This window comes from Prinia subflava, chromosome 1 (genome assembly GCF_021018805.1).
Source record: "Prinia subflava isolate CZ2003 ecotype Zambia chromosome 1, Cam_Psub_1.2, whole genome shotgun sequence".
Taxonomy (NCBI): domain Eukaryota; kingdom Metazoa; phylum Chordata; class Aves; order Passeriformes; family Cisticolidae; genus Prinia; species Prinia subflava.
Window position 1 is genome coordinate 29244098 of NC_086247.1, and position 20878 is coordinate 29264975.

A 20878-nucleotide genomic window follows, 5' to 3' on the forward strand; every position below is an offset into this window, starting at 1 on the left:
CATCCATATCTCTCACATTCCAGTGTGCATTCTGCTTGCCTTTGCAGGCAGACATAAAGCACATAGCCTGGGTTTTCAGATGTTTTGCTCAGTGGGTGGGATAGGACCACCCTCCTTGTAGAGTCACAGGCTTTGCTCCACAAATAGTGTGTTGCATTCCTCCATTGGAGTTACTTCTTTTATTTGGATCCTACTGGGTTTTAAGTCTATGACTTTTCCCAGTCTGTGGTTAACATGCATCATCTTGGAGAGCTCTGTTGCAGAAAGAGCTGCTGTTTTTCACTGAACTATGCACACTGAAATTGATTGGTATCCAAATATTTATGAAAAAAATTTAAAATCCAGAAAGTAGAAGGAAAATTAAACAGATTTGGCATTTAAGAAGGAGGAGGGTTAAAAAAAGCCTTTATACTTCAGATACTTGAAAAGAACGTACCATTTATGCTTTTGAATTTTGTAAAAATCTCCAGGTTTTGCAACTTGACATGTTATCAATGCATCATATATCAGAGCTGCATGGCCAACATTCCTCGAGAAATGGAAAAATAAAGTGCTTAATAAAGTGTGTTGCCCTGTTACTGTAAAGTCTTATTGTTTTTCTGTAATGCTACTGTGGAGAATCCAGTTAAGGAGATTTAGAACTTGTAGAGGAAAGCACTCAAAATGTCGTTAAATCTCTTTAAATGCTTGATATAAATTACTCTTTAATGAGATCTGCTGTAGGTTATGCAGAAAACAGGAGAAAATACTGCGTTTTATCTCACTCTGTTTCTAGAATGTCCACAAAAGAGTCCTTGATGGCAGTAACTAATGGCATCTCTTGAGGATTATTGTATACATAAATCAGCTATTTGTGCTCTTGAGAAGTTTCTCTCCAGGTTGCAGAATAGAGAACGCTGCAGATTTGTAGGCCTCTGATAGAATTCTAACAGATTCCCTGTGGCTTGTTGGAAAACTGTCCACAACGAAGAATGGGAAAAAATTTGTTTGTACATTATCATCTGTATTTTACTTAAATCTGTTTCTAGTAAGCAATGAGCACATCTGTTGCTGTGTAAAGATGGCATTTGTCTGTTGTGTACAGAGATTATTTCACAGGCAAGTTTGCACATGGGAGAATTTTTCATTTGTATTTTTTCTTGCTGGGGAAATAAAGGAAGAGAGATGTTATTAACTAGAATGGACCATTTTTAGGTGATGAAAACAGGAAATCCATAAGATATTAGTGTGCTCATCTTCATGAAGTGCTGTGAGATTTTTTTGGTGTAGAGAGCCCTACCGAGTGTGCCATTGTATGAAGGCAGCATGAATGAGGTGAATGCCATTTAGTGAGAGTAATTGCTGATTTACTGTGAATTGTATTAATTGCTTAACAAAAAAATCTCAGTGTTGCTCAGGGTGTTAAGATGTCACTGCTAATGACATCTATGTAAATAATGTAGGAAAACCTCCTTCAGACCAAACTTAGAAGTTCTCTTGATCCTCTCTGCTAGCTAGGCTTTGTTCAAATGGTCTACATGTAAGAAAAGGCAGTTCATTTGGTGGTCTGGATCATCTGGTGTAGTGTCTGATTTCACTAGCATTGATTAAATTAGTTCAAACCATAGGTGGACCTCCTCATCTCCTGTTGAAGTGTTAAAACAAAGCTGCTCTTTATCCAAGATCTGAATTCAGCTGTGGAGTTTATGTTTGTTACCCTGCAAATTACAACATCCTACCATGGTGGTTTTGGTTTTTTATTTGTGTATTGTGGGGTTTTTTTATTGTCGTTTTGTTTGTTTGCTTGTTTGTTTTTTCTTTAGACTAATTTTCTTACTAGTTGGCCTTGCAGTGAAAAATAATTGAAAATAATCTGGGATGATATGATAGTAGTCCTTGTCATCCTAAGTTTGTGTTGCTGCCATGTTCTTATCTTTGCCCTTCAGTGGAAGACCTCTGAATTTTGCCCTTTTTGGTTCCTTAGTTTCCCTTGAAACAGCTTTTGGTATTTCAGTATGAACGTTGATTTGTAATTCCCTACCAGAGAGAGTAATTTTGGGGGGTGCTGTTAATTTTGAAACATTTACTTCTATCTCATGATCTCTACACTGATTTAAATATTTCTGCTGTCCCCTTAATTAATATAATAAATCACATTTAAATATGTCCTCTTACTGTTTCCAGCATTTTGCCTCTTTTTCTTGGTGCACTTACAAATGCATCCTGTGTAATAATGTTCATGTACTGGAATTTAGAATGCATAGTGAAATTCAAACAATGATGTGTTTGGAACCCTATATGATGATAGCTTTCCTGTGTAAGATCCTACTGCTCTGCTTGTGGTTTACCATGGCCAGATGCTTTCTTTTTGTGGTTTGTGTGCATGTCTGCACATGTTGCACATTTTTTCAGCCCCTGTCCTTGGGATGCTGCATTTAACAGTTCCTGTTTCTGAAGCAGCAAATGTACCAGGTGTCAGATCTCTAGCCTGGAATTCCCGAGGCTTTGTTCCATAAGAACAATCCGTGCAGTTTATGTCTTCCAGCAGAGCTGGAATTCAAAACTGTCTCTTGTTTTGGCTTCTTTAAGAATAAAAATTTTCAAAAGTACAAGTGGAAAACAATGGCATTATTCTCTGTTCATATAAAATGTAGATGGATTTTCAGAGTCCACTTGAAGCAGTCAGTGGGAAAGTGTGTTGTTGAAGCTAGCAGAGCTCTGAACCTTTAATTGCTTGCTTATTCCGTTTATTTCTTCTGCTGGTTGCAAAACAGTTTGAAATCTTGCACAAAGTAATTATTATCAATTAATTATACTAAATGTGGGGAAAATCAATAGGTTCTAGTTGTTTAAATCTATTAGCCATCTATAAAATGATTTCCTTAGATTCACTTTTGGGTACGTGTTGCTCCCAAAATGCTTCTCACTTTTCATTTGTTCCTAGCAAGAAGTCTTTTCTTACTAGTTGCATTTCAAAGGTGACAGTCTTAAAAAGTGGTCATACTCAGGATATCAGGGACAGCACGTGGGAAATTGAGTCTCACTTTAATATAACTGGGTATTTTCACCCATCATATGATGGTAAGTTTTCTCAGGCTACAGAACAGAGATCTTTCACTCCATGAAGCATAGCAAGAGAGTTTATGTTCTTGCATTTTCCCAAAGCTCTATGAGAAGAAACTGGCATTTTGTTTATTTAGTTACTTTGATTTTGTAGAGTGAAAAATGAGAGAAATGATGGATCAAATTTTTTTTAATTTTAGATCCATCCTGTGCATGCTTTCTACTTGTGCTACCTTTGCAAATTTTTGTTTTGTTCTTTAAAATAAAGATTTAAGTATTATTCATTATTAAATACTTGCATGAATAGCTGCAAGGTACTAATTCAGGTTTAGTTTTCACTGAGGAGATAACAAAGAGATGAGTGCTGTTCTTTTTGGGAATATCTCCTACGTTTGGAATGCATTTTTAAATTAACTTACCTAACCACTAGTAGAACTGGCAGATGTTTTCAGGAGATGCACACTGTTATACTTTTCTTTGACTGAATTAATGAAAGCTTTACCTTTAATGTGTGAAATATTTGGAGTTGGAGAAAGGTACCAGATGCTTCCTTAGAAGTCTTGCTAAAAATGTGATGAACATGTGAAATCTTTACTTGCTATTCAGTGAATGCAGCCTTTTTGTATGTTGAAAGTTTAATTTAAATCCTCCTTCAGACAGCATGTTTTGTGAATTTTTTTTTCTTTTTTATTATTCATCTGTAGGATCCTTCAGAGAAATCGGAATCCTTTGCATCCATGTTGAGACGCTCTCCTTTAATTCAGATGGGGCCTGCCAAAGATAAAATTGCCATTGGTCAAATATTCCATGTTGTAGAAGATGATCTTTACATAGATTTTGGTGGCAAGTTTCACTGTGTCTGCAAAAGGCCAGAAGTTGATGGAAAGTAAGTAATAAACTTACGGTAGGTGATTGACATCTGTGAATGACATCCTGAAATGCTCAGCTAAAGGGACTTGAACATCTTCTGGACTGACTGTGGATAGTTTGAACTTTGATAGTTTGGATAGTGTGAACTTTGGGGTTTAAACTATGGAAGGTAATGTATTGTGCAGAATGAAAATACTTTTACACAGATCTGCATAGGTCATCACTGTCTGGAATTCAGATTCCTTTACACATTTGCATTGTTGCTATCTATATTATACCAACTTATGAAGAGCAAAGGAAGTTACTGGATATTTAGTCACTGAAAAAAAGGGAAATAGTTGTCAAGCACTGTTTATTAAAATACTTGGGAGTTTTGTGGATGTGGAACTTCAATCCCATGTAAGTAGTCTTCTTAGGCAGTAGCTGTCTCTGCTAAGCATAGATACACAAGGTGATGTACTGGGGAGTTCACATGTTATTTGTGATAATATTTTTCATAGCAAATGATCAGTGCTAATGTGGTCAAATATTCCATATTGTAGCAGGTGATTTTATATAGATTTTGGTGTCAAGTTTTACTCTGTTGTGAGGTAGGAGACTGTGGTGGAACTAGAATGGTTGTGCTGGAGAATACATTTAGAGAGCTAAAAGATAAGAATTCTAATGGAAATAGCCATTGTCTTGGTGTCTTTGGCACCTTATAGTTATGTATTATTCAAAGATCTCTTGTCTATTTCATTTGTTGCCATGTTGTTTTAATACTTATTTTTTAATACATAGGCAAAACCCATCTTTTTGAATTCATAGCATCAGAATATTTTAGTCCATCTCTTTTCCCTCTGTTTCCCCTAAGAGAGGAGGAGCATCTTTGTTAATCTGCAACATCACTGTTTTTGAAGCATTAAATATGATTCCTGCGATAATCAATTCTGAAATAGTTGATTTAGCAAAAAGAGATTTAATGGAAATAATCACACGTGTGCAAGTCTGTTACTGTATTTTGTCAGAGCACTTTTATACTCAGCTTCTTTTTTTGACAAGTCTGTGACTTTCAGAGCAAATGCATTTGATGTCCCAGAATGAACTGAGTCCTTTATGCCCATCCCATTTGGCAGCAGGCAAAGATTTTCTTAGTCTGTTGCTGCTACTGTAGTGATAAAGGCCTTGTTGCTGTTTGCATCTCTTGCTAATTCCAAATGGAGATCAGCTTTGCCTTCCCCAGTCCCATTCTTGCACGCCTGAGGAGTGTTTCTATATCAGTCTCAATCTCTGACCATTCATTTGGTGGCTCCCAGACTGTAACTCCCTGTTCAGCTGCACCAGCCTTCTGGGAAAGACCCTTGTGAAGCATTGACGAGTTTGTCTTTATAGATCTTTGATGTCTTCTGAGCACCTTTTTATGTCAGGACAGCTTTGCTACCCTGATTAACCTGAAGTCTACTGTCCTGAAGCCTAGATCTGGCTTCTGCCACGTTCCTTTCTCACTTTCCTTCAGCGTGGAAGCTCTCATTGGTGGTCTCTGCAGCTGAGACAGACATCAGCTATCACATTCCCAAGCAGTTCTTACCTGCCTGTGTGTAACATGTCCAGCAGAAAACCTTTCTTATTTGGGTTGTCAGGCACCTCTGGTAAGAAAATGTCACCAGGGCACTCACTCTGATTGCTTGCTCCCCTCCGCATTTGTTCCTGTTTGGGCACACATCAGGACATTTGGAGTGCCCTGTGACAATCAAGGCCTGCAATCGTGAGGTGCCCTCTGGTTGTTTGAATGAAGCTTCATCCACTCCCTCTCCCTGATCACTGTGCACAGCAGACGCCCACCGTGAGTCATTGTTGGTCTCCTCTCCAGGTTTGGCCCAGGGCTCTGAACAGCTCCTTCATGGTTCATAGCAAGGCTCCAGGCTCTCATGTTCCCTTCTTGCTTCCAGTTGCAGCCTCTTTGCCTTGACCCTTGTTTGCGTGCACGGTTCTTCCCAGGGTTGGGGAGAGGGAGCTTTGTGTTTATCTTCACATCCCTAACTGCGATTCACTCAGCCTGTGAATGCTGAACACACCACTCGCTGTTCCCTTGTGTGGTGTCATTAATTTGTCATGGTGCTCTGGAATACTGAGATGGCAAGACAGACTGAGGGAAGGGAATGTGGGATGTCTTCCTTTAAAAGCTCATAGGCAAAAAAGCATCTGTCCCCTCCTTCCTTGCTCTCAACAGCTTACACCTTTCCTTGTGGTGCGTGTTGCAGAGGTACAGGGGGAGATAAGGCCCAGGAAAGCTCTTGTTTGAGCAGGTGCTTTGAAGTCAGTTGTCCACTGAATGCTGGGAACATAAGCCTGGGGCTGAGAAGATCTGAGCCAGTTATATTTTTGGCTGCCTTTTATAATGATAAAAACAAGCAGATCCCTATAAAACTTGTTTATACTTCCTTCTTACTGCTTTTCAGTGGGAGTGGAGAGATGGAATTTAATAGCCTGGGTATTTTTAATAAAATTAAATTTGGTACTAAAGGCGGTAGTTCCCAAAATGATAGAGACAGCATTTACAACATTGAGGATGTAGTGGCAGTGGATATAGTAGTGTTGCTACTCTGTATTTAAATTACTTAAAGCATTCATTTGAGATGTAGGTGACTGATTCAGATTCCTTTTTTCCTCAGTTCAGACCAGAAAACTGAATTTTTCTCAGACTACTTAAGTATTTAAATGCTATTTAGAAGACCTAATAATAATTAAATAATTATTAAAAATAATTAAATAAGAAAGCAAATAATGCAAATAATTCTTGCCAACTTTTTCCAATTAATTGTGTTTCTGGAATTGGAATTTCTGAATTTACAAAAAATTGCAATAGTAAGCAATCTTTTGCTGTTTATGTAAAGAGGACATTGGTCATTTGGCTTTTTTCTCACCAGAACTCAACTATTTTCATGATACTATAATATAGTTTTCTTTTTCTTATATGATGTCCTGTGCTCTTTGAAAATATTACAGTTTACTTGAAAAGAAACAAAAGATTCTTGAGTGTAAAACTTATTCTCTTGAACTGCTCAGTCCTGTTCCTAACAGTTGTTTCTTGAAATGTCCAAGTGAAGGACCCTGTAGTGCTACCACCATGTGGCCATAAGAAAGGATTTCACCCTAAAGACTGTCTTGGGTAAAAAGGCAACTGAAAAAAGAGGTGTCCCTCACTTGGAAAACTTGAAGTAGTTAAATAAACACATTTTTTCCCTCAGTTCTACTGAAAGAAATTTCAACTTAAAAAAAACCAAAACAAAACACTTAAACCAAAACTTCAAAGAAAACACCACAAACTTCAAGGAAAAGAAACCTTAGAACAGTAATGCAAAATTTAAATTGAATAAACATTTGAAGAACCTGCTAGCTATTTTTGTTTGCTTTCATTGATTTTTTTCCTTTTTTTTTGGACACCTGTTTCTTAGAATTGCAGAAAATATATTTTTTATCAGCATTGATGGTATTGAGATTGGAAGAATGCATTGGCTTAGTTAGAGATCAAGTACATTGTTGGTAAAATCTCACTGGGGTCAGAAAGGATATATTTGATTATAAATATCAGTACAATTTGGTTATTTGGGGTTTATTTACTGTGTCAGGAGTATTTATTACCCTCACGGTTTCAAGATCTCACATAATATATGCTGTACTTATTAAAACATACTACAATTAGTAAACACATCTCTTGATACACTCTGACTTAAGTGCTTTATTAGAGTTGCATTTATGCCAACAGCACAGCAATTCTGTTGAATATCCAGAGTTTATACAAATGAGAATAGGTCTGTACTAAAGTAAGATTCCTTTTCAGCAATGAGAAGAAAATATATTTTTTTCTCTCTTTTAACATGCAGAGGAATTGAAGTCCTAAAGAAGAAAGTGTCTGTCTTACATCTCCAAATAAGCAACAACTCAATCCATGCAAAAAGGTGCTGTTAAAACCTGCTTCTGTCATTATCAGATGGAATTCCTGAGAAGCAGAAAATATGGGAAGGGATTGTGCCGGCACTGCCTATTGCATGGTCTGCACCTGTACTGTTAATGACCAATTCCCATCAAAAGCACAATGGCTTTCAGTGATTTTTTTAAAATGTAGCATTGCAGGACCAGCTTCCAAAGAGGATTAAACTGCACCTCTCCATGCCAGTGTAATGAAGCTTTATTTTCAAAGACTGCTGTAACCCTCCAGCAACTCCAGTATTATCAGGCTGTAGGATCAGAAAGACACTTCCTGTATGCTTGAGTATGCAGCTGGTGCAGGGATTTCCAGTATATCCTGTGGCAATTTTACTTGACACCTTTTATACAGTGCATATTTGCCAAACTTAAGTAGTAGAGGAGGGAAGAAATCATTTGATGGCAGTTGTGATCTAGAATGTGACAACTTAATGAGCATCATAAAATACTACCTAATGCTGTTTCTGAAAATTGTATCAAAATATTTACTCTGTTTGAATGACTGCCAGGGTGAATTTTATTTGGGAAACATTTTAAATTCTTCTCTTTTTGTTCTATTTTTAAAATATTTTATAGATAAGGTCAGAATGGAATCCAATTTAAACTAATCCAGTTTCTTAGATTAGGTAATATGAATAAGGCTGATTATTTTCTAGCACATTCATTCTATTAAGACAGTCTTAAATTTATGTTGAAAATAATAGGGGAAACTGTTCAAAAGATCTTGTAAGATTAAAAAAATCAATTTTCCAAAAAAAGAAAAAGAGGTGCATGAAGAGAGCTGCTCTTCATGGGAAAGGATTTCAATAAGACACTGTTTGGTTTAGTTCCAGTTTGTGTATTAAGCAGAGTCACCATGTGTTGAGCTGGAGGGTAAGTTTGGAGTTACCTTCTCTGTTCTGATGCCATGTGAATGTGCTTTTTGAACGAGTGCATCTCAGCCAGAATGAGCTGCCTCACACAAAGCACCCTGCTCTCGGTGCAGCAGAGGCCCTTGTACGAGGGGACGTGTCAGTGTCTGGTTCAGTCTTTGCTTGCTGAACTCTCCTTTCCCTGGCTGGTTTTTGTAATGGTGCATTGTTAATGTGAAAAGGGTTAGAGAGAAATGGTGGAAACATAACTTTCTAACTCTTTCATTTAAAATACATTATGACCAAACAACTAGTGGAAGGTTGTATTGATTGACAGACTCAGCATTCAGCTCCCATTCCCAAGGCATTTGCTCTTTCTTTGCCAGGGGAATCGCAGGCATCAAATTCATGTTTAACCATGTTTACTCCTTAGAGTTTATATTTCTTCCCTGTCCTGTACTGTTGCTGACTGGAGTGGTGTTGGTCTGCCAGCCTGGCATTTTTTTGGTTTTCTAGCTTTGAATGGTGATGGAACACTTCCTACTCTAGGGACAGAGTTGAGAAAAAGGTGAAAATAAAGGGTTGAGTAAGAACAATTCATTGGAAACATGAATGAGATGAAAACACCAACAGTAACAGCAGCAATATTAATAACAAAAGTGTACAAAAGAGGGTGATTTACATGCAGAGATGTGCACTGAGGACCCCGATGACAGGGTTTCCCCTTTCTCGTGTAATTTTTTTTGACCAAGCCATCTCCTTCTTCCTGGAATCCAGAATCCTTTATCTCCACCCCTGGCGGTGAGGTGAGATAGTGTAGAATAACAACCTAGGCCTGCCTGCCTTCCTTCCTTCCCTCCTTCCCTCCTTCCTTCCTTCCCTCCTTCCTTCCCTCCTTCCCTCCCTCCTTCCCTCCCTCCTTCCCTCCCTTTCCAATATAATGTTGTTACATTTCTAACTAATTACAATTTTGTATTGTTGTATCTATTCTGCATTATGCAAGTTAGTAAGTCTTTTTTCAATTTGCATATTATTGCTCAGCTTTTTACCAATACTTTACTACTGAACTGCTAAAATTTGCAGTTTTGTTGTGTGTTTTTAAGCAGTTACCATGCTTTAGAGGTTGCTGTATTGCAGCAGCATATGATATGTTCCTTCCACTATAACATTTTTGGAAAGTCTTTCAAATAATTTTTGCTCATTTATGCATAATTAAAGCAGAAATTACAAAACTTACTAAAATACCTGGTATTATAATCCTATTTAGTCAACATGACCACTTACCTGGTCTTTCCCACAGTTACCTTTATTCTTTTGTCATCAGCTGAGGTGTGTTTTTTTTGTTTTGTTTTGTTTTTTGTTTTTTTGTTTTTTGAGTTGTTTAGTTTTTTCATTTGTTTCGAAAGTGTTTCTTGCCTATTAAAAATATAGTAGTAACATAAGCAGGCAAACTTGGGAGATTTTTTAAGTTTGTATGACAGAGATTTCCTTTGTGCCTATAAGGTCAAATGGTTTAGGTCTATCAGTGCCATGTTGCTGATATTTGTAACACTAAATGGCTATCTGAAATCAGAGCAGTCTTTGTACTTTTCTGCTCCTTCTTCCAAGTTCTCCCACCTATCAGGTAAGCATCTTCTTATTGGAGGGCAAAATTCCTCTGTGTTTTGAAAGAGAAACTTAGATTATGTTACAATTTTTGAATTGTTAAATAATTATGACCTGTTCAAATTTGCTGAAGTATAAAATGAAGAGTGAACACACACTTTCCTGTATCTCTTCCAATTTGTGTCTTTTATGGAAAACAACCAGACAGTCGGTCTCCACATTGTGAAAACTAGTCTCTTTCTGTGATTAAAATTATGAGAATGTCATGTTGAAATTCTCTGTGGACCAAGGTGGTTTTCACTAGTCATCAGCAAACTTGGGTTTTGGTATTATGGTCAGCCTTTGGTCTCCAACTATGCCCAAATACCAGGGAGAAATGGTAAGCAGGACTGATGATATTGTCCTGTTCCCACATACCAACATTGCATCTTAGAAAGGAAGCCTTATTATTTATATGGAAGAGGACTAAATTCAAGGAGGTGGCAGGAGCTGCCTTTTCTACAAAGCATCCATATAGTGCAATTCACCATCGCTCGGAGCCCAAACAATGCTGGTGGTGCCACTCTGTCTGCTGTCGAACAATTTCAGCTCGCTTTTTTTAAAAAAGTCACGAAGAATAGCTGTGTGATTGCAAACTTGGTCTGTGTGCTGCAGAAAATAACCTCTAACTTATTTATAGCAGCATGCATTTTGGAAATTATAGCATTTTTATCCCCTATGGACACAGCTTATTATTTGCTTGGTTACTTTACAATTGTGACTGTTTCTGCCACCCACCGTATATCATTCTTCAGTGGTTATTTTCAGCCACAAATGGAGGTGTTGGCTTTGTGTGGTTCTGTAATACACAAGACAGTGCTTCCAAAGTTCCTGGAGCCAAAGTCTGTAAACATTTTTTTTGGCCTATACTATTAGTTTTTCATTCCAGATAGGTACTTTAGAGTTTAGTTAATGTAATGATACCATGGGACAGGTGTTGGTTTTTCACAGTACAACTAGTTCATGTTAATGAAGCAGCATTTGGTACAGAAAATTCAAAATAGACCTAGGAATACAGCCGCAGCAGTGCACATGAGCCTGTTAATCAGCTATCCTTAGCTTTTGCTTCTATCATTAATTTAAAGTAGCGGAGTTACGAGATGCAATGACCTTTGGAAGAAAAACCGTCACAAAACTCGTAGCATTTACTGATAAAAAGAGTTTTGTTTTCCCAGGGCATTGTGATAAATGAGACTTAGAATATGTTGTGTAAAAAGTTTTGGGAGAACAAAGCAGACCATAGGTGGCCTGGAGCTTTTTTGGCAATGTCAAAGTCTGTAAATACTCTTTAAGCTACGCTTCTTCTCATATGTGGACGTGCACACACACACGATAGGAAAAAAAAGTGTTGGGAAACTTATTACTACATTGGAAGGCTTGAGTGTTGTCTGTAGGAGATGGGTAGTTAAACTCTCTCTTTTCCCCTAATCCAGGTGCTAGCTGTCAAGAGCTGCAGAAACTAGAATTATAAACTCATGACTTGGCAGCAGAATTAAAATTGTTTCTAGCATTTTGTTTTGAGATTGATGAGAATAAATGAATCTCTGTGTTCAGCCTATTAGGAATTTTTCCCCACTCACCTTTGAGAAAGCCTTGCTGTTAGCACACAATTTCACTTAAATACCTCTAGTAAAGTATAATTAATTTCCTCAATAGGAAGGCTCACAGGATCTCAGCCAGTCCAGATGCAGAAGATTATGGATTTTATTGAAAAGCCTTAAAATGCTCCCCAGCATGTTTCACTCATCAGTGACTCGGGGTGAAGTGGATGAGGTAGGCTCCTGCCGGTTGTACAAACGTGGTGCTTTTCAGGAGTACAGGCAGCTGTACTTGACTAAACCACAGAGCAAGATGCAGATGTTTCAAGCTTAAAGTCTGGTCAGTTTGATGTATACCTGTAACAGAGGTAAGGGTTAGATGAAAAATCAGTCCAGGTTATATAAATGCTTTTATTTAGTTAGGTGTAACTGTGCTCTAAGCCCTCTTGTCAGCATAGTGAGTTGAGCTGCAGTGCTGTGCTGATGTGGCCTTTGATTTCATTTTGGGAGACAAGTCTGGCCTAAACTGGCTCGTGTGCTCTGCATGGCAATCCTCTGGGAGGTGTAGACTTGCTCACAGACAGAAGCTATTTAGTTTCTAGGTTGAGAAACTGAATTAATGATGTTTGGGACTAAATGTGAATTATAAGTCTTCATATAACAAAGATCTTACTCAGGAAAATTAATGCTATCATATAACCATGGAGTGGTAATTATTCACCCCTCTGGAATAGTTTCAGTAAGTGAGTCTGAGAAGGGAATTAACACAGCTAGGGAAACACTGCAGGTAATATATATCAACCTCAAGCTCTTAGAAGGCATGAGTCAAGCCTCCCACAAATAATGATTTTAAAGTTGTTTTTATTTTTTGGTTTATGTCTTTCTGGTTATTAAGTTTTGGGTTCACATAATTTTTTTTTTAATTTGGCAGATTAGGATTTTTTAATTAAACCAGCTTTTTTTAAAAATGGCAATTGATCTTCTTCTGTAACTGGTAAAATCATTGATAATAGTAAAGCTGGAGATGTACAGAATTATTTCACTGATAATTCCTCTCAGTCTGCTATGTAATACAAAGATTACTCAGGCTGGAGGCCAGTAACTAGCCATATACCCCAGGGGTCAGTAATGGTCCTGTTTAACATCTTCATCCATGACCACAGTGATGGGACAAGAATGTACCTTCAGCAAGTTTGCACAGACTACAAAGGAGGAGTTCTTACCCAGGGTGTGCTACCATCCAGAGCGACCTCAACAGGCTGGGAAAGTGGTGTGATGGGAATCTCATCGCGCTCAGCAGGAGAAGCACAAAGTCCTTCCCCTGGGACGGTGCAATCCCAGGCACCACCACATCCCGGGAGCACCGGGATGCAAAGCAGCTTGCCAGAAAAGGCCAGTGGGGTCCTGGTGGACACCCAGGTTCAACATGAGGCACCAGTGAGCCTTTGTGGCAAAGAAGCTGAATGGTGTCCGGGGCTGCATTGGACTAGCAGGTGGCAGGATGCAATCCTTCTCCTCCACTTGGCCCTGGTGAGGCCAGACCTGGAGTGCTCTGGAGAGTTTTGGGCTCTGCAGTTCAAGAGACTGCAGTGAAGGGCCCCTAAGATGCTGAAGGGACTGGAGCATCTCTCTGATGAGGAAAGGCTGAGAAAGCTGGGGCTGGTCAGCCTGGAGAAGAGAAGGCTCAGAGGGATTTCATCAATGTGTGAAATACCTCAAGTGAGTGGGCAAAGAGTACAGAGCCAGGCTCTTACCAACAGTGCCCAGTGACAGGACCAGGGGCAGTGGGCACACACCAACACACAGGAGGTTCCTTCTGAACATCAGGAAAGAGCTTTTTACTGTGAGGGTGGCTGAGCACTGGCACAGGTTACCCAGGGAGGTTGTGGAGTCTCTGTTCTTGGAGGTACTTAAAAGCTGTCTCTGGCCATTGATGATTTATTTAGTCACGCATTTTTATTTGAAGTCACTGGTCCGTACAGAGGGATGGTTCAGCAGAGGGAGGAGTGGGTGTTTACTGCAGCTTGGAATAGGCCCAAAAGACTGATAAAATTAATTCTGTTACTCCTACACACCGAACCCATGACAGATGCTTTTCTTCCCCTGATGCTTTCTGTAACTCCTTGTCAGCCTATTTAGATGCTGTTATCCAACCAGGGCACAAAACCAGGTAAATTCCTACAAAGCAAGGTAAGGCTTTTAAGGCTGAGTGTTGCCAAACTGTGTAGGGGATTTGGCTGCTTTGCTGCTACTAGGCAGCACAGCAATTCTGAATTAAAAAATGTGTGGTGTTTAAAGGCAAAAATAAATAACATTGTATTATATGTCTGTTATTTAAGACTAATTTATTTTCCTTTTCTGCTCACTACTATGCTAACAACATTGACAGTCCTTGCTCCTTCTGTTTTCACATGCACTTGTGTGGAGCTAGGACAGGAATAGCAAATGAATGTAATTTTTGTATCCAGTGTTTTGGAGCAAGAAGCAGAGGCAATAGTACTAAAGCAACACTTAGGTTGTAACTATATGCCCTTACTAAGTAAGGAGCATCTGACAGTACTGCCCCTGCTTGCCTGACTTTTCTTAAAGAAAGATAGACAGAATGTTCAAGGTAAAATTTAAAATTCTAGGCAGGTATTGCTGTTGTGCTGGAAGAACTGTAGTGTAAATAAAGTCCCATATATTTAAAAAGAAATAAAGGGGTTTGGGACAGTATTCTAAGAGTATTCAGTAGCTGTTAAAACTTGCCTTAATAGATTTTGGAGTCTGTGTGTGGTCAGTGCTGCCACGGCTCTGTCAGCATTTTAGGCACGATAGCAGCCAAGCAGGGATGCAGATGTCTTTTGCTTTGTGAACTTGGTGATATAGCCATGGTTTGTGGACACTGAAATGTGAGGTGTGATGAGAACCAACCATGGAACATTTTTTAAATACAAAACCAAAGCTCATTTTCCTTCTGTGATAGCTGTCAAAAAAGGCAAATTTTCTATTTTCCCTTCTTAACATTTTACCATTTCTTTTATTTGTTGCCTAAAGAACTTAAAATCCAGTCCTAACTTGGGTGAGAAATAACAACAGCCCCCCAGGTTTTTAAATACTGAAGGGATTGTTCTGAAAAATACTGAAGCTATATTTTGAATAATCTGCTTTGAGACTTGGCAGGCTCTGATCACGTGGAAGAGCGCACATAATGTGGTTACACTGTGTGAGTATGTACCCATTTAACTGAGAAACTGAGATACCACTCCAAAGGCAGAGAAATAACCATTGGGTACAACAAAAAATGCCAATCATTTATTAGTGTTTGGTGACTTCTTGTTAATAGGGTAAGAGGAAAAAGGCTTAAGCAATTTTTCTTTGATTAATGATCTTATTAGAAGAAATGAAGGATTACGTACATGTCCTCTGAAACCTCTTTTTATTTTCAGAGTACTTAGCAGGCCTTGCAAAGGCAGTGAGATCTTACTGAATGAGTTTCATGATTCCTATAGAACTATGTAAACTATTTCTTTATGGAAATGCTCAACATGCATGCTAAATCTGTCTGAAATATTCTGGAAGTAATGGAGTGTTAGTTTAAATATTAAATTTTTTTAAAAATTACAATCTATGACATCAAATACCAATCAGAGTTTTCAGGTCTTTTTCATACATCATAAGGAAATGTAAGTAGCATACGAGTTTAATTTATCTGCAATTTGTACTCATTAACTTCAAGTATTAACACAGAGATCCTAATCTCAGTGGTAATTATAAGTTAATTGCTAATCTGTCCTTCCACTTGGAGAGTTCAGTTACTTCTTTTCCCTTGACTTTATATATTTGAAGTTATCTAAAAGTGATTTAATCTTTCAGATCAAGTAGTGCCTGTGCCACTTCACTCATCCTTGGGTCCTGGTGCCGGACCAGGCTGTTACCACCTAAGTACTCGATTTTGTTCCCCTTGAAGCCTTTCAAGACTGTTCTTGGCAGCTGGCTTGACAGGGCTGCTGGAGACGAGACTGAAACGCGCTCTGCTTCCTCCAGACACAGCTCAGTAAACAAGCTGTGATCCTCTGCTTGGCGGGAGGCAGAGCTGCTGCTGCTGCCAGCCTGGGAGGGGATGAAGAGCAGCAGTGATGCGTGGCAGCAAATACAATATCCTTTTCTGGGACTTTGACTTGAATAATGCGTTGCTGTAATGTGGAAGTTTGTGAAATACTTGCCTGCTTCGGTGAGATTTATTAAGAGTATGCTTAGCTTGGGCCTGTAGTACACACCAGTGGTGCACTAAGCTAAAACTAAATTATAGTAAGTGAGTGGAAAGGAATAATGTATGGCAAGAGTAGATTATGCTAATGTGCTAAGCAGTGATTTAGGCTTAAAAAAACGAAAATGAAGAAAAGAAGTTTGAAGGGATTTATCATAGAATCATGGAATGGTTTGTGTTGGAAGGCTCATTAAAGATCATGTAGTTTCAACCCACCCACCATGAGCAGGGACACCTTTTCCTAGACCAGGTTGCTCAGAGCTGCATCCAGCTTGGCCTTGAAGGGATGGGGCATCCACAGCTTCTCTGGGTAACCTGGTCCAGTATCTCACCATCCAGTATCTGACCTTCCTCTGGTCTCAGTCCAACAGGTCCACATCCTTCTTGTGTTTTGGGCCCAAGAGCTGCATGCAGTACTCCATGTGGGACTCTCAGGAGGGCAGAGTAGGGGGACTGAATCAGCTCCCTTGACCTGCTGGTCACACTGCTTTTGATGCAGCCCAGAGCACAGCTGGCTTTCTGGACTGCAGGTGCACATTGCTGGATCATGTTGAGGGTCTTGTCCACCAATACTCCCTTCTCAGAGCTGCTCTCAATCCATTTTCTGCCCAGCCTGTGCTTGTGCTTGGAATTGCCCTGACCCATGTGCAGGACCTTGCACTTGGCCTTGTTGGCCTTTGTGTTGTTCACATGGGCTTATCTCTCAAGCCTGTCAGGGTTCCCCTGGATGGCATCTGGTGTGTTGACTGCACTGCACAGCTTGGTGTCATTGGAAAACTCGCTGAGGGTGCACTCAGTCCTACTGCTTTCACCCTCTGTACAGATTCATTTTTGTGTTTGTCCAGGAGCTCCTTGGTCATGCACTTAGGCATTCTGGTGTTTTTGCCTAAATTCCTCTTAGTGATCTTTGAGTATTAGCCAGCTTTCTTGAGCTTCATTTCCCCCTAGGGCTTTATCCCATGGTCCTTTCCAAGCGGATCCCTGAACAGGCCAAAGTCCTGAAGTCCAGGGTAGTGAGCTTTCTGTGAGCTCTTCCCACTGCCCTAAGAATCTTGAACTCCACCATTTTATGGTCACTGCAGCTCAGGCTGCCCTTGAGTTTCACATTCCCCACAAGCCTGTCCTTGGCGAGAACAAGGACCGGCACAGCACCTTGGAAATGATTGGGATTGTTCAGCTTGGAAAGGAGAAGGCTTCAGGTTGACCAAATTGCAACTTTCCAGTACCTGAAGGGAACTTACAGGAAAGATGGGGCAGGACTATTTTCAAGAGCATGTAGTGACAGGACAACAGGGAATGTGTTCAGATTGAAAGAGAGTAGATTTAGATTAGATATCAGGAAAAAATTCTGTCTTCTGAAGGTGGTGAGGCTCTGAGGTGGTGAGGCACAACTGAGGTTGCCCAGGAAAGTTGTGGATGCTCCATGCCTGAAAGCATTCAAGGACAATTGGATGGGCATCTGAGCAGCCTGGTCTATTTGAAGGTGTCCCTGCCAACAGCGAGGGGCTGGAACTAGCTGATCTTTAAGGTCCCTTCCAACCCAACCCGTTCTATGATTCTATGACCTCTCCTCCTTGGCTCCTCTATCACTGAAGATGGACATTACCATCAGCACATTGCAGGAGCCTTCTGGATTGTTTATCCCCTGCTGTGCTGTCCCTCCTACAGGTATTGGGGTGGTTGAAGTCCCCATGAGGGTCAGGGATTGTGAATGTTGCATCTGCTTGGTCTTCCTGGTCAGGTGACCTATAGTAGGCTGTAATGTCACCTGTCCCCACTGTCAGTTTAATCCTGAGCTGTAAACTCTTGGTCTGCTCCTCATCCTTTACCATTTAGAACTGGTAGAGTTTGTCTCCATTTTCTTCACATTATAGATCATATTTGAAAGGGCTTTCTCTCAGAATTTCCCATTCATTATAAGAAAGAATAATCATGCTAGATGTTAGTTCTTGTTCTAGCTTTGTTCATCAGCCTTTAGATCTATGAATATTCCTGTGGCAAGATATTTAAGGACCCTACTATTAGTTGAAAGGTTAGGATTTTCCTCCTTTAAAGTGAATTAAAAACTGTTCAGTAAGATCATTGATCAGATCCTTGGTAAGATTGCAGGCATACTTTGGCATCAGTACTTCTACACAGTCAGTGCCAGGGTACTCAAGTGCACTCGTATGTCTTATATTCTAGGGCAGGCCTGCCTTATTTAAATAAGGCCCTGTGTAGGTATAAATACCAGAAATACTTGTGCTGTTTTAAAATAAAGTATCTGAGGATAAAGTCTTCACATATCTTTAAGGTTACTTGCTCTCAACTTGTTTGCCAAGAAAAAAAGTCAAAATTTCAAGACTCCTCAAATTTTTCTGGCTAGCTCACACATAAGGAAACTTTCAGTTTGTGGGTTCAATTCTTTTTTCCTGACATTAAACACACCATTTTTTTTTAGTATTCTGGAACTTTCTTCTGTAGCTGCTTAACATAATAACATTCTAGTATTTTGAGCTTAAAAACTAAAATTGAAAGAGCAGTAGGAAACATGCTGTTACCATCTTTGCTGTTAGTGATAAAATGAACAATATTCTTTGTGTTCCATTCATGGAAATCCAAGGATTTGTTTATTTTAGAATACAATTTTCTTCTTCTTCTTCTTTTATTTCTTTCTTTTCTTTTTACCAATTCACAGTCATAAAGCATACTAAACAGTTCTGTCTCTTTGACTTCATTATGTATGACTTTATCTGTAGTATGGTCTGCATGAGTAAAGAGCAATTGCTAAATCTCTTATTAGCTTTATGCTAATCATTCAAAAACCTTAATACTCTTTGCAAGCAAAGATTTCACTCCTTAGAAAAAAGTCTGCACATTTTGCATATCGTATGGTGAATAGTGTCCCTGCTCACTTCTGGGGGTTTGGTACTAGATAATCTTTAAAGGTCCCTTCCAACCCAGGCCATTCTATGATTTTGTGACAGGAAGCAGGTGAAGGTAACACTTCTGATGATGTGGTTTAAGAAACTTTGGTTTCTTAAACATGCTCACAAGCATGGTAATGTAAATAATAGAAGTGCCATTTCCATAAAGAGAAAATTGAAAAAAATAATTTTTGAAGAGTAGCAATAATCTACATAAAGTGATTTTTTTTCTGCTAATAGATAACTAAGAGGTGCATGCGCAATATCCTGGATGTGTTAAGTTTTCCCTGACCCATTATTTGCTCAATCTAAATGTGTGTGATATACAGACATATCGCTGTGATTGTCTTGTTACGCTTCTCAGTTCCGTTGAGCCTTTGCGGTGGGGATTTCAAATTACAACTCCGTTCTTAGCGCCTTTGATGTACCTTTTGAAGGGCCATCGGGCTTCTGTAATTCCAAATCCCATGCGCAGTTTTTCTGCGGTCGGTGTGGCAGCCTTGAATTGGGTACTGGTGGGAGGGCAGGGCGGGACGGCGCGTTCCTGAGGGAGATGAAATCCATGAGCTGTACGTGCCAGGCTGTTTCCCGAGCAGCGCCACCTCCCGCGGGCCTCGCCGAGGTCAGGAGCCCGCTGGCAGCGGCGCGGTGGGAGCCCCGTGACCGGCAGCTCCGGCTCCCGCTGCAGCCCGAGCCACCGCTGGCTGCGGGGTGAGCGCCGAGCCATTCTTCCGCCTTCACTTCCTCGGCTCTTTAGCCCCCATTGAGCGTGGAACAGTGGCGGGGGACAAAAGCTGTATACACTGTACAAACAGAGCACTAAAGCGGCAGTACACTGACTCATTCTTCGCTCTGTGTGAGAACTGAGGGGGACTCTATTCACCGCCTTTGTGCCGGTGTCTGTCAACAGCGCTGTTTGAGGCCAGCCCCATTGTGCCGGCCAATGTTTCTTATTGACCCGAGTCTGTGCCCGCAATGTTCCCAGGGTCGAAGTTGCGAGCGAGAGAATGTTTGAAAAGGGGTAATCGTGGGCTAAATGCGTTTTGCTGCATTGTCGTCTGACCTATTAAATCTAAACTGCGGTCCGCGTTCATGCAAACAGGTAATTATGTAGTCACAGCTGCGGCCATTGACATCTGGTTACCGCCCCGTGGAAAAAGGGGATGGGGTGCTCGCCTCTCCCTCCAGGCTCTCAAACGCTGAACTTTAATGATATTAACTGAAAATAGAAGGTGGATTAGCAAGACTGACAGGTCAACAAGGTGGATACTTTATCCAAGTAGGCAGAAATAAGTCTGAGTGCAGTTGCTTGGGTATTTCTGTTGCCTTATGCATCAGATTTTTCCCATAGCTGCAGGCTTGGGCTCTAGAACCAGTTATTATTTAAGGGTTTTAGACCAGGAGAAGCAGCAAAATACTTCTGTCATCCTGTTGTGCAAAACAGTTCTGCAGACAGCCACATTTATTTATTTTTATTTTTGTGCAAGCAGCTTACAGTAGTTCTGGTCCCCAGAAGAAGAGTTGCCAGGCTTTCCAGATAACAGACCCTCATTATCAATAAGCAGGCATTTCAAAATTTAGTGGTAAGTGTACAAGGGTGATAAAGCATTCCTGGCCATAAATTATTTTAGGAAACTGTTTTTTCTTGTAATGTACTTTGGAACTGAGGGCATGGTATTTGCATGTAAATTAGTCTGACACATCCTCTTTCTCATCCCCCTCCGCTCTCTCCCTTTCTACTGAGAGGGGAGAGATCTCTACATAGCATACAGAATTATTAAAACAGCTTGCTTGTCTGTCCTGCACCACTTT

At 39.9% G+C, this 20878-nt stretch overlaps 1 protein-coding gene across 1 annotated transcript in view; it reads left to right on the plus strand.

Annotated features, from left to right (window-relative positions):
* Nucleotides 1-20878, plus strand: part of TPD52 (tumor protein D52) — a 125190-nt gene that overhangs the window by 56960 nt on the left and 47352 nt on the right. Inside the window, exon 6 of the mRNA XM_063392046.1 lies at nt 3747-3928. Within this exon, the coding sequence (XP_063248116.1) occupies nt 3747-3928 (182 nt within the window). The remainder of the gene's footprint in view (nt 1-3746; nt 3929-20878) is intronic.